We start from the raw sequence: 13511 nt of genomic DNA on the forward strand, positions 1-13511 counted from the left end.
TATTATTGTATGTTTGAAAAATGATCTGGACCCTTTAAAATGTTACGATAGGTTACTAACAAATAATTTGTTACCAGTGCAATAGGTAAACCCTGTGAATTAACCAAAATGGAAAGAAAATTCTCTGTGTACATCTTTCTTTTCCTTCGAAAAATTAGGCCCAATTTTATTTTTGATAATTAATTTATGTTAAAAATAATAATTTTATTTTTTAAAAATTTGAAGCTAAAATTATTTCAAGTGAAAATAATTTACTTCTTTAAAATACGTTGTTCTCGATAATTATTAAAGAAAAAAGAGACTATCATTATCATAATGTAATAAAAAGTCAAGTTAAGGCAATTTTTTTATGGGATTTTTAAAGGCTAATGATTTTGGCACTCTCCATTTTGTTAATGACCTCAAAATCAATTTCATATTAGGATTGATTTTGACACTCCACATTTTGTTAATGACACAAAAATGAGGAGTGCTAAAATCAGCACCCTTTTAAAGTGTTTCATATATGTAGCCAAATTATTACCTCGTAAAGCACCTTCAATATAGTTGTGATTCAGTGACACAGGGTGTTCCAACTTAACAAAAAGAAGGTTTTGGAAAAAAGAATGTAATTTCAAGTTCAAAAATTATATGTTTATGCAAATAATTTTTCTACCAATATGGATCTTGTTTGATAGATTTCATTGAGATCTTTTATACGGTGCAAGAAAAATCAAAAAATTATTTTTTCATTTTCATTATATTTGAATTTGAAAATTAAAGAAAAAAAACTTTTTAAAAAGGAAGGTTAGTTGGAACGGGGCCAATTGTCGTTGTCTCTTTCTTTTTTGTTGTCCGTGTTTTGTTTCTAAGTTACACTTCTTCTATTTCCCTTTTTACCTTTACTCTTTCAGTACTTCATGGCCCTTAGGACCCACAAAATTAAATAGCTGCCACAGTAATTAGCGTGAAAGACAAGAAATTTTTGGGTACCAGATGAATACCACGTGGCCGTGCCTGCTCGGTGCATTCAGGCCGTTCAAAAGTGTGTTGGATGATTCAAATTAAAACCCTCTCTCTCCTTTTTCTCTTTCTCCAAATCCGAGCCATCCAATATACTTTTGAACGGCCCGTATGTGCCAGGTGGGCATCACATGATACCAACCCGGCAACAACAAAAACAGAATTAGCGTACGGAAAAATCTATAGCATCTTGAACTTCTTCTTGATCCTTATGTCTTATGTTTTCTAAACCATTTGTCTCATTATTGCTTGGTACTTTTTTCTTGCATGATACTCCATTTAGATACAACGAAGAATCCTAGGCGAAGACTGAGAATTTTTTATGTTTGTTGAATAGAATATAGTCATGCATTGCGTGAGTATAGTGGGGTTGTTTTCACTAAATTTTGTTGTCTTCAGGCTAATAATAATAGTTAAGTTAATTTTGCTAAATGGTATTTTAGTAGGTGTATTTGAGGAAAATAACCAATCTAGAAATCCGTAAAAATATTAGCCATTTTCCATTTAGTATAGAGGAAACTCACCCGTAATTACGTAAGAGATCATTCGCACAATTTTAGTCCCTTTTGAGAGCTCTAAGTTCTTTAGGAAACACACAAAATTCAATGCATTTGAAGTCACAACTGTTGTAACGAACGCTATGAATGCAAGCTAAGAACGAGAAATTGAAAACTAAACAAGAAATCACAAAGACACAAGATATACGTGGTTCCCCAAGATGGGTACGTCCACGGGCGAGGAGAGAGAGGATTCACTAACCAACGTGAAGAAGAGATACAAAGAGCCGGCTATAATCCGTAACTCTAGAAAGGCCACAATATGAAAGCCCAAAAGATAATTTCTAGAAGTACCCCAAAAGCCTTATTTATAATAGGCTACAAAAACGGGAACAACATAATTAACCAATGTGGGACTAAAGAATACAAGGCATTCCCAACAATTCTCCACCTTGACTTGAATTCCACTGAACCAAATCACCAAATATAGCTATCCCCTTCTAACCTCTCACTCGCCAAATGCCCCCGAGGGGCGATCAACTGCAAATACCAAGCAAGCCCAAGCAATGCTTGAACTTGGCAACCGGAACCGGTTTAGTCAACATATCTGCTGGGTTATCTGCCGTACCCACTTTCTTCACCTCAACTTGCTTCTGTGAGATAATATCCCGAACGAAGTGATACCTGACATCGATATGCTTAGTCCTCTCATGATACATCAGATTTTTAGTCAAATATATAGCACTCTGCGAATCACAAAATACTGAACTCACACCCTGTGCAAGACCAAACTCACAAAGCAAACCTCTCATCCACAATGCCTCCTTCACAGCTTCAGCAATGGCCATATACTCCGCTTCTGTTGTAGACAGCGCAACTGTAGCCTGTAAAGTAGCTTTCCAACTAATGGCACTTCCGGACAGAGTAAAGACATAACCTGTCAGAGACCTCCTATTATCGTGGTCACCGGCAAAATCCGAATCAACATAACCAACAGCATGATCACCAGAATTGACAATCCCAAACAATAGACCAACACCTGCAGTTCCGCACAAATACCGTAGTATCCATTTCACAGCCTCCCAATGTGCCTTTCCTGGACGCCCCATATAACGACTAACGACACTAACTGCATGTGAAATATCAGGACGAGTACATACCATGGCGTACATAAGGCTCCCAACTGCGCACGAATATGGAACCTGAGACATATACTTCTCCTCATCCTCCGACTGTGGTGACAACTCAGCTGAAAGTCGAAAGTGTGCTGCCAAAGGGGTACTGACTGGCTTCGAGTTCTGCATGGCAAAGCGCTCAAGTACTTTAAGAACATAAGACTTCTGATTCAAAAATAATTTGCCAGCTACTCGATCTCTGCAAATCTCCATACCCAAAATACGTTTTGCCGCACCCAAATCTTTCATCTCAAATTCACCACCTAACTGTTGTTTCAACCTGTTGATTTCTGACACACTCTTGGCAGCAATAAGCATATCATCAACATACAACAGTAGATAAACAAATGAACCATCTGGAAGTTTTCGAAAATATACACAACTATCATACTCACTCCTAGAATATGACTGGCTTATCATAAAAGTATCAAACCGCTTATACCACTGCCTAGGGGATTGTTTGAGGCCATACAAAGACTTACGAAGTAAACAAACGTGATCCTCCTTACCAGAAACAACAAATCCCTCAGGCTGACGCATATAAATCTGTTCCTCAAGCTCGCCATGCAAAAACGCAGTTTTGACATCAAGTTGCTCTAACTCAAGATCATAACATGCAACAATAGCAAGTAAAGTGCGAATGGAACTATGTTTTACAACTGGTGAAAATACCTCATTGTAGTCAACACCTTCCTTCTGGCTGTATCCTTTCGCCACTAGCCGAGCTTTAAACCGAGCGTCTTCTACCCCTGGAATACCTGGTTTGCGCTTGAAGATCCACTTGCATCCAACAATCCTCTTCCCTTTCAGCGGTTCTACTAACTCCCATGTCTGATTCTTCTGAAGAGACTCAATCTCCTCATTCATAGCAACAAACCACTGTGCAGACTCAGCGCTCAAAACAGCTTCCGTATAGCTTGAAGGCTCCTCATACTCAACTGTTTCAGCAACTGATAAAGCATAGGCCACCATCTCAGAATAAGCCGAATACCTTTCAGGAGGCCGAATCTCCCTCCTTGGCCTATCTTTAGCAATAGTGCGTGGTTGCTCAACTAATGCATCAACCTCTGTGTCTGAACTCTTGAACTCCTCTTCAATTGGCTTCTCAATGTGCTTCTTCCCTGAGTCGGAAGCTTCACCCAAAAACTCCACCTGCTTTGGAACACTATGTTCCTGAACTGTATCATCAACCTGCTTAGACTCCTTAATCAGATAATTTTCATCAAAAGTCACATCCCTACTGATCAAAAACTTCAAATCATCAGAGCACCATAACCTGTACCCTTTGACACCTGCTGCATAACCCAAGAAAATACACTTCTTGGCTCGTGGCTCCAATTTACCCTCATTCACATGAGCGTAAGCTGGACACCCAAAAACACGCAATACAGAATAATCAGCTGGATGACCTGACCATACCTCAAACGGAGTCTTACACTCAATAGCAGTCGACGGAGACCTGTTCACCAAATAGCATGTTGTGGAAACGGCTTCAGCCCAAAATTCTTTGCCCAATCCGGAATTGGACAACATACAACGTGCCTTCTCCAAAAGAGTCCTGTTCATTCGTTCAGCCACACCATTTTGCTGAGGGGTTTTTCTCACTGTGTGATGCCTCACAATGCCCTCATCACTGCAAAATCTATCAAACTCGCCAAGACAAAACTCCATACCATTATCAGTTCTCAAACGTTTTATTTTCTTACCAGTCTGATTCTCAATCAAAGTTTTAAACTGTTTGAATGTATTAAAGGCGTCACTCTTATGTTTCAACATATACACCAAAACTTTACGAGAGAAATCATCTATAATACTCATAAAATATCGAAAACCACCTTTAGAAGTTACCTCTGCGGGACCCCAAAGATCCGAGTGAAAATAATCCACCATGCCTTTGGTGCGATGAACAGCTGTACTGAATTTTACCCTGCACTGCTTGCCGTAGACACAATGCTCACAGAAATCCAGTTTCTCAATTTTCTGGCCACATAGCAAACCCTGTTTGCTCAAAACTGTCATCCCCCTCTCGCTCATATGCCCAAGGCGCATATGCCACAAACGAGTCAAGTCTGAATCTGAAACCTTGGATGAAGCAACCGTTGCTGCAGCACCTAAAACTGTACTGCCCCGGAGTGTATAAAGGTTACCACGCTTTTGACCCTTCATCAGTACTAATGCACCCCTTGAGACTTTCAAAACTCCACCTTCACCGAGGAATTTGCAACCATGAGAATCAAGAGCACCCAGGGATATAAGATTTTTCTTCAAATCCGGAACATGTCGAACCTCAGATAAAGTCCTAACAATACCATCATGCATCCTAAGCTGAATCGTTCCTGAACCAACAGTCTTACAGGCCATGTTGTTGCCCATCAAAACTGTACCACCATTGACCGCCTCATAAGTAGAAAACCACTCTCTATGCGGACACATATGGTATGAACATCCAGAATCTAGAACCCACTCGGTATTAGAGCGAGAATCGCCCTCTGTAACTGATAACACATTATCTGACTCATCTGAACTTTCAGCAATTCCAGCAATTACTTTACCCCCTTTCTGGTTTTCTTTTTCCTTCTCCTTGAGTTTTAAACAGTCACTTTTCCAGTGCCCGGGTTTCTTGCAATAATTGCACTTTCCCTTCTTCTTACCTGATGATCTGGATCTTCCCCTATTACTCGACTCCACCCTTTCTGTTGTTCTTCCCCTAACAAACAAACCCTCCGCATGTGCATCACCCTCACCTGACACTTTTTTTCCTCAATTCTTTCGAATATAGGCTGGCCTTAACATCCTCCATGGATATCGTGTCTTTGCCATACAATAGGGTTGTAACAAAGTGCTCATACGAAAGTGGTAAAGAACATAGCAAAATTAGGGCTTGGTCCTCATCCTCAATTTTACTATCAATATTTTTCAGATCCATAATAATACGGTTGAACTCGTCTAAATGATCTTTAACAGGTATACCTTCTCGCATACGAAACGTATAAAGACGTTGTTTGAGATATAACCTGTTGGTGAGCGACTTTGTCATATATATGCCTTCCAACTTCAGCCAAATTCCTGCTGCTGAAGTTTCTTCTTCCACCTCGCGAAGAACGTCATCTGCCAGACTCAACTGAATAGAACTCAGAGCTTTGGCATCCGTATCATCCCAATCTTCCTCTTTGATTCCAGAACTAGTCTTGCCTAACAAAACCTTGTGCAATCCTTGTTGGGTTAGCAGAGCCTTCATCTTTACTCTCCAAAGACTGAAACTGCTGCTCTGCCCATCAAACTTCGCAATCTCAAATTTAGCCGCCATAGCCACAATCGGAAACGAAACCCTAGTTTTTGCAACCTAAGGCTTTGATACCAGTTTGTTGTAACGAACGCTATGAATGCAAGCTAAGAACGAGAAATTGAAAACTAAACAAGAAATCACAAAGACACAAGATATACGTGGTTCCCCAAGATGGGTACGTCCACGGGCGAGGAGAGAGAGGATTCACTAACCAACGTGAAGAAGAGATACAAAGAGCCGGCTATAATCCGTAACTCTAGAAAGGCCACAATATGAAAGCCCAAAAGATAATTTCTAGAAGTACCCCAAAAGCCTTATTTATAATAGGCTACAAAAACGGGAACAACATAATTAACCAATGTGGGACTAAAGAATACAAGGCATTCCCAACAACAACAAAACGTAATTTTCACCAAAATTGATTATGTTTTCCAAAATTTTCAAATCTTCATACCCCTATGTGGATGCTATTTTCGGAAACTACAGAGATTTTGCTTATAACTTCATAAAGTAGATACTCTCTCCGTCTCTTTTTAAGTGTCTAATTTCGTAACTCTAACTTATTAAGAAGACACTATCATTACACATTTCATATCAACTTTTACTTCTACTTTTCCTACTTATCCTCTATGGAGACATCATCATTACACGTACATTTAGGTGCAAAATAAAAAATGTATCAACTTTTACCCACTATGAAGAAAACTCAGGATATGATATATACCCCACAATAACATGCAAGTCAAGAAAAATGTTACGTGAAAATATACATAAAGAGGCTACACATGACAATTAAGAAGCGATTGCACATGCATGCAGATTGAAAAACGATGCTAATACAATCCTAAATAGTTTTTGTAGAAGAATAGGGAATTAGTACAAATGATAAATATCTCAAGCTAATAACTTATTCTTTTTCGTTCGATTCCAATATTTCTACAGCAGCCAACTATCTAAGAGTTAACTTGATTATAGAGATTTGCAGATAAACACAAGTCAGATGATCAATGTTAGCTTACCGGATTTGCATTTCGGTAAGCTGAACCACATAAATGTCTGTCTCCTTTGATTGTTTGCATTTCTCTCTCACCCTTAATATGTGGTTTGGTTTAATTTTTTCGTTTGTGATGCTTACTGTTAGACTTGTCCCACATCGCTCATTTAAGTCACCCAAACTTGGTTAATATATTCTAAAAGTTACTCTACCTATAATCAATTGGTTTTAGGTTGGAACCCTCCAAGAAATCTAACATTGTATCATAGTTAAATCTTCGGTGGCCTCACTTCTGGTAGGAAAGTCTCTTTCATCTCTGTCGCCTAAGTTTGTCACATTCACGTGCATCCGGGCTGCACATGAGTGAGAATAAATGAGAATGTTAGACTTGTCCGACATCGCTCATTTAAGCCACTCAAGCTTGGTTACTACATTTATAGCCAATCAATTTTAGGTTGGAACTCTCCAAAAAATCTAACACTTACATTACAACAATTTGTGATTTGTTCGTCACTTCCGCGCAACACTTCTATTTGTGATTGGATGACTTGCACCAGATTCTTACGTGATGGGGAAGGGAGTTGGGGCCATTGGGACCGTGAATAATCTCTTCTTTTGGACACTTGTGCCATGTTCTTTTTCTAATAACGGTGGACAAGTCCAGCGATCCAGGAGGGAGAGAGAGAGAGAGAGAGAGAGAGAGAGAGAGAGAGAGGGGCTTTTCCCGTCGTTCCTTCTCAGTTCCTTTTTACTCAATCATCAAAGATAAAATGAGACCCCACTTAAATATATAGCCATCACTCTCTCTTTGTCTCTGTGTGTGTCTATTGGAGAAGAAGGGTACCATTCAGCTAATCTGGAAGTAAAGTCACACAAATCATGATGTTGATTCAAGCAGGTACTATCTCATTAATCTAACAACTTGGCATTTTCAAGATTTTGAATAATGGGGTATCGGGCGGTAGCTGGAGCGGAAGTATATATTGAACGACAAGTAACGGGAAATGGTTGTAGCAGTCGTCAACTTCTGAAAATTATTTTTGACAAAAAAGGTTAATTTTGAGTGTGGCCTAAATCACTCATAACGGTCAAGCTAGTATCGGCCTAAAAAGTTTATTTTGAGTGCGGCTTAAATCACCCATACACATGTAGTTTCTCGTCTCACCGGTATATGGGGGTGCAACAATATTGAAAGGCTTAAAATACCATTAGGCATTAGCCGACATGATACATAACGGACGATTATTAAAATGTTGCCACTGATTTTTTTTTTTAATACTGTTGCCCAAGCCCACGGGCTTGCTGGGCTTACCCCTGGCTGGCCTTGATGATTAGTTAAGGAATACTGCAGCACAAATTTTATTTTGGTGAAAAATGTTTTCCGAAACATAATTTACACATTTTTTGGTGTTTGTTGTGATAGAGGAAAAAAGTCACAAAATGTTAATTGTCAATAATAATTCAACAACGAACTGAACTTATCCAAAGAAAATTATCCGTTTTCTTAGCACCACACCATTATCCAATATGATCAGTGATTGGCGCGGACTGAAGCAGGGGAATGTGAACAAATTGAGAAAATGACCGCCCAGAACTTATTTTGATAATTAATACTCGTCAATGATATGCTGAAAACATTTGTTAATACTGAAAATGTCCTTAGTGTGTATTAATTATCAAACACGTCCTTGGCCGTCATTTCCCCAAACAAATTCAAATGATTTTTTGGTGTTTGGAGGTTTTGACACCGAATTAGGAACCGAGCTGATTATTCTCTATGAATTGTGAAATTAGGGCTTTAATCCGGTCTTTGTAAGTTTTGACGTATCTTGATTATTTGGGCAAATTAGTGTTTTTGTTTGCAAGATATTCTTGATGGACGTACGTACCGATGATATTTTCATGCAAAACTTAATTTCATGGTCATCCATTAAAAATGGGAACACTTAACAATGAATGCTCACATTTTTGTGCTTTCGTTTCGTTAGAATTTTTCAATATTTTAGTTCAGAACTTCAGATTTTATTTTTACTTAATGAATAATGAATATATAAGTTTAGTTTCACATATTGAGGTAGATGGCAAATGATTTGTACGGTTAAGAATAATGGATGCCGATGTTTGATAAAACTGAAAGCTGAAAAATTAAATACTGAATGCTGAATTTTTTAAGTTGAAAAGTTGTTTGATAAATGTATGAAGTACTGAATTAAGAAAATGGTAAATAACTTTAGTTTCGATCCTCTCTTAATTTTACTAATGGTCACAACGAATTTGTGATAATAGTGGAGTGGTGATTGTGGTGGGGGTGGTGGGCTGGTGGTGATGGAATGAGGGTGGTGGTGGCGGCGTAATGGTGGTGGTGGTTGTGTAATGGTGGCGATGGAGTTGTGGTGGTGTAATGGTGACAGTGGGTGGTGGCGGTACAATGAGAGGGGTGGCGGTGGCGTAATGGTAGCGGTGGTTGTGTATTGGTGGCGGTGGAGTGGTGGTGGTGGCGTGGTAATGGTGGTGGTGGTGGTGGTGGTGGTGTGGAGTAGTGGTGGTGGTGTAGTGATGGCATGGAGATGGTGGTGAAGTGGTAGTGGTATTAATAGAGTAGTGATGGTGGTGGTGGTGGAGTGATAGTGGTGAAGTTGTGGTGTAGCGGCAGCGGCAGCGGTGGTGGTGGAGTGGTGGCGATCGTGGTGGCGGTAGTGGAGTAATAGTGGTGGTGAGTGATGGTGGTGGTGTAGTAGTGGTAGTAGAGGAATGGTGGTGGTGGAGTGGCGGTGGCGGTGGTGGTAGTGGAATAGTAGTGGTGGCGGAGTGATGGTGGCGGGAGTGATTGTGGTGGTGGTGGTTGAATGAAAACACATATTTTTTAAAAACTTTTTAGCCTACATTTTAAGACACTTAATTTGTTAAGCAATGTGAAATATTATTATCAAATTTACTTAATCACATATTACTTAATTGATTTAATTTTAAGTGCTGAATTTAGATTATCAAACAACCCTTATGTCACTTCCTGTGTCCCAATACATTTGTCTAGTTTTGAGATTCCAACTTTTTAACCAGACAAAATGACTACTACCAAAAAGAGTTAAGTTTCCAACAATACCCCTCACTATTATGATACTACATGATATTGCACATTCTTTTAGGCATAATTAAAGAGAAAGGGTATTAAGAGGACTTTTTTTTTAAATCAATTTAAAATTGGACAAATATTTTGGGATGTGTAAAATTTAAAAAGTGAACAAATAAATTGGGATGGAGAGAGTAATTTCCTAGTCAGCCATACACCGAACACCACACAACAAGAAAATGGACCAGGGAGGTACATATGGTAACGATGATTGTTACAGTAGAATTAATTAATGATAGTCTTTTCATTTTTAAAAGTTTCTTAATACAGCAATATTTTTTTCCGTACATGTTCACTCAAAAAATGAAAATGTCCAGTTCGTCCTTGACCATCATCATTACCATAGCCACTAGCTAGCACCATGCTTGTCACGATTGCAATGAAGAGAAAAACTTCTTTACGGAGCAATCCATAAATAAATTTACGATGTTCAATAGCGCATGTCCAATAGTATTTTGGACGGCTCGGATTAAAAAACAATTGTTACGGGTCAAATTTGAAAAGCAAAACTCAACCATTGATCGTTGAAATTTACGGCCATGATTGTGCGGAGCCGTGAATAAGTCATTTCTCTCTTGCAACGAAACGTAATAAATTGTTTTCCCTTGGAAAGTTTGCCACCGGAACAACATATGGAGCGTAAGAATTAGAAAGTTCAGTCCGTTAATTTACTTTCCTACTGCTATAAACTAGTATTCGACATGATTTCACATATTGAAATAGCTGTATGATCAGTTGTTGGCAGTGTGATTTTGATCAGCAGAAGACAGACCCGCCAACTCATTCCATCGAGTTGGACGAACCTGTGGAGGGAATGGGAGCCCCGAGGATTGATCTTGCTCAGCCTCACTGCCCAAATCGTCCTCGTCGGTCTCGGAAACCGCCGAAAGTACATCGCCAAACCTTGGGTCAGAACCATTGTCTGGTTCTTCTACTTGCTTGCCGACTCTGTAGCCACAATGGCCATCGGCATCCTGTCGGATGATATCGGGGAAGTCTACTGGAAGGGTAAGAACAGGAATCCTCGCTCTTCGAATAACCAGTTAACGGCATTTTGGGCCTCTTTTTTGCTCTTGCACTTGGGTGGGATGGACACCATCACCGCCTACTCGTTGGAAGACAATGAGCTATGGCTGAGGCATTCTTTCAGCGTCATTGCCCAAGCAGGGACGACCACGTACATCATGCTCTTGTCGTGGTCAACGTCGTCTCGTCTTTCGCCACTATTTGTCGTGGTCTTCTTTGTTGGCCTGATCAAGTACTGCGAACGAGTTTGGTCTCTCTTCTCAGCGAGCGAGAAAAGGTTTAGGGACTCGATTCCTCAAATCCCGACTAGCGAGTCCAAGATAATGGAGGAATGTAAGATGAAGCAGTTGCAGGGGTACCATGTCACCGCGCATCAAGTTCTTGAGGCTGAGGTCCCGGTGGTCGATGATCGGATTCCCGAATCTCACGATGCAAAGGAAATACTTTTGGCCAATGCCTTCTTTGAGATGGTCAAGCGTCTCTTCGCTGACCTCATACTTGGCTTCCAAGATCGGGATGCCAGTAGGGCAATCTTTGAAAGCAACGCAATGAACCCTGAGAAGGCTTTAACGGTAGTCGAGATTGAACTCGGATTGATGTACGATGTTATGTACACCAAAGCAACAGTAGTCTATTCGGCTTGGGGGGTCACTCAACGAATCGTCGGAAGTTTTCTGATCCTAGGCGTATTGCTGATGGTATCACTGGACGGTGCACTGGTGGTAAAAAACTCCTCCAAGACTGACCTAACCATAACTCTGGTGTTGTTGGTAGTTGCTTTGATTCTGGATTTATGTGCATTTGGGGAACTATTGCTCTCCGACCAAACTGCTCATTGGTTGATTAAGCGTGGGAAATATGCAATATTAGAAAATATCAATCATATCCGTACCATGATACCAACAAACTGGGGTCGAAAACGCAAGAGGTGGTCGAAAACCGTGGAACAATTCAGTCTGCTAGAATTCTGCTTTGCCACAAGAAGAAAACCCTTGTTTTGCCTCAAAATCCTAAAGCTGTTACACATTGAGGAAGTTGCCGAGATTTTTTGGTACCAGAGCATTACTCCTCCAGACCCACTTTATCTCGGATTAAACGAAGATTTACCAAAACAAATCTTTAAACGGGTCAAGGATGTTATGTCTTGGGGAAGAAATAACAACAAAGACACAGATCTAAAGTCCCTGTACGGCTATCGGGGAGGCCTAGTGCTCGAAATGTACAACCGCAAAGATCTTCAGTGGAGCGTGGATATGGCATTCGAGCGGAGCGTTCTTGTCTGGCACCTTGCTACAGAGATACGTTACCAACTCGATTTCATAATGAAGCCGGATGTTACTAATACCCCGTCGTACTTCCACGACAGGGGCAAGTGCATGTCGCGCTATATGCTATACCTCCTAGTTAAGCATCCGGATATGTTGCCGATTGGGATGGGACAAATCAAGTTTAGAGACCTATATTCCAACCTTGCGGACTTCATAGAAATGCGTACATCCAAGTCGCTTAAAGACGTGACAGAAGAAGACGCTGCGGATTTGTTGATAGGCTTGGTGAAGGATGAGAACATGGTTGTTGGAGGAGGGGACATGAGTAATTCTGTGATATTTGACAGCTGTAAGCTCGCGTCACAACTCGGAAAGTACGAGCAGGAACAAGGAAGACACGACGAACAGGAACGTATATGGAATGTAATTGTTTTTTTTTGGATGGAAATATTGGGTTATGCTGCAAGCCAATGCAAAGGACGACAACATGCTCAACAGTTGAGACGAGGGGGGGAGTATCTCACTCATCTCTGGCTTCTCATGGCACATTTTGGCTTAACTGATCACTTCCAAATACCTCGTAGTCGTGCTGTAGCTGAGGCCGTTTTTAGGTAAACAAAACTAAGGGTATGAATGTTTAATTGTTTAGTAGCCGTTCTTTTAGATTGTGGCTGTTTTAATTTGGTGTTAGGTTACTTTGCGGCTTTCGTGCTTCTTGTGATGTTTTTGGTCGGCTTCTTGCCTTTCTTTGGGTGTGATTTTCAAGAGGCTTTTGCCGGTGTGCCCGTGATCTTTTTAATCTTCGTTATCATCTTCAAAGATTAATAAAAATTTCTTTTTGCCTATCAAGTATCTATTTCTGTTGTTTGTTTGCGTTTTTTAATTTATCTTAGGTAACATATTACGACTACCATATGATTAGCTCCTGATATATAAACCACCGAACTTTCCTCTTGTGTTAGTTATATCAATTAATCCAACTTCCCTCTTGGAATAGGAGTCCTTGTGATGTTCATATATGTGGATTGTGAGAGGCAATGTCATGTACCCTGTTAAATCCAGCTAGCGACTAGTCTTGGGAAGATTTTCTACGTCTTCCTTTAAATACCTCGTAGTTGGGATTTTTGGAGGCA

General features: G+C 40.1%; 1 protein-coding gene across 1 annotated transcript; it reads left to right on the top strand.

The window, feature by feature from the left end:
- The first annotated feature begins 7624 nt into the window (after positions 1-7624).
- LOC131303448 (uncharacterized) lies at positions 7625-13223 on the top strand. Its single transcript, XM_058330320.1, has 2 exons — positions 7625-7852; positions 10820-13223. Exons 1-2 carry the CDS (start codon positions 7834-7836, stop codon positions 12991-12993), a joined length of 2193 nt encoding a protein of 730 aa, XP_058186303.1. The 5' UTR covers positions 7625-7833; the 3' UTR covers positions 12994-13223.
- Positions 13224-13511: the final 288 nt, after the last annotated feature.

This window comes from Rhododendron vialii, chromosome 10a, assembly GCF_030253575.1.
Source record: "Rhododendron vialii isolate Sample 1 chromosome 10a, ASM3025357v1".
Taxonomy (NCBI): domain Eukaryota; kingdom Viridiplantae; phylum Streptophyta; class Magnoliopsida; order Ericales; family Ericaceae; genus Rhododendron; species Rhododendron vialii.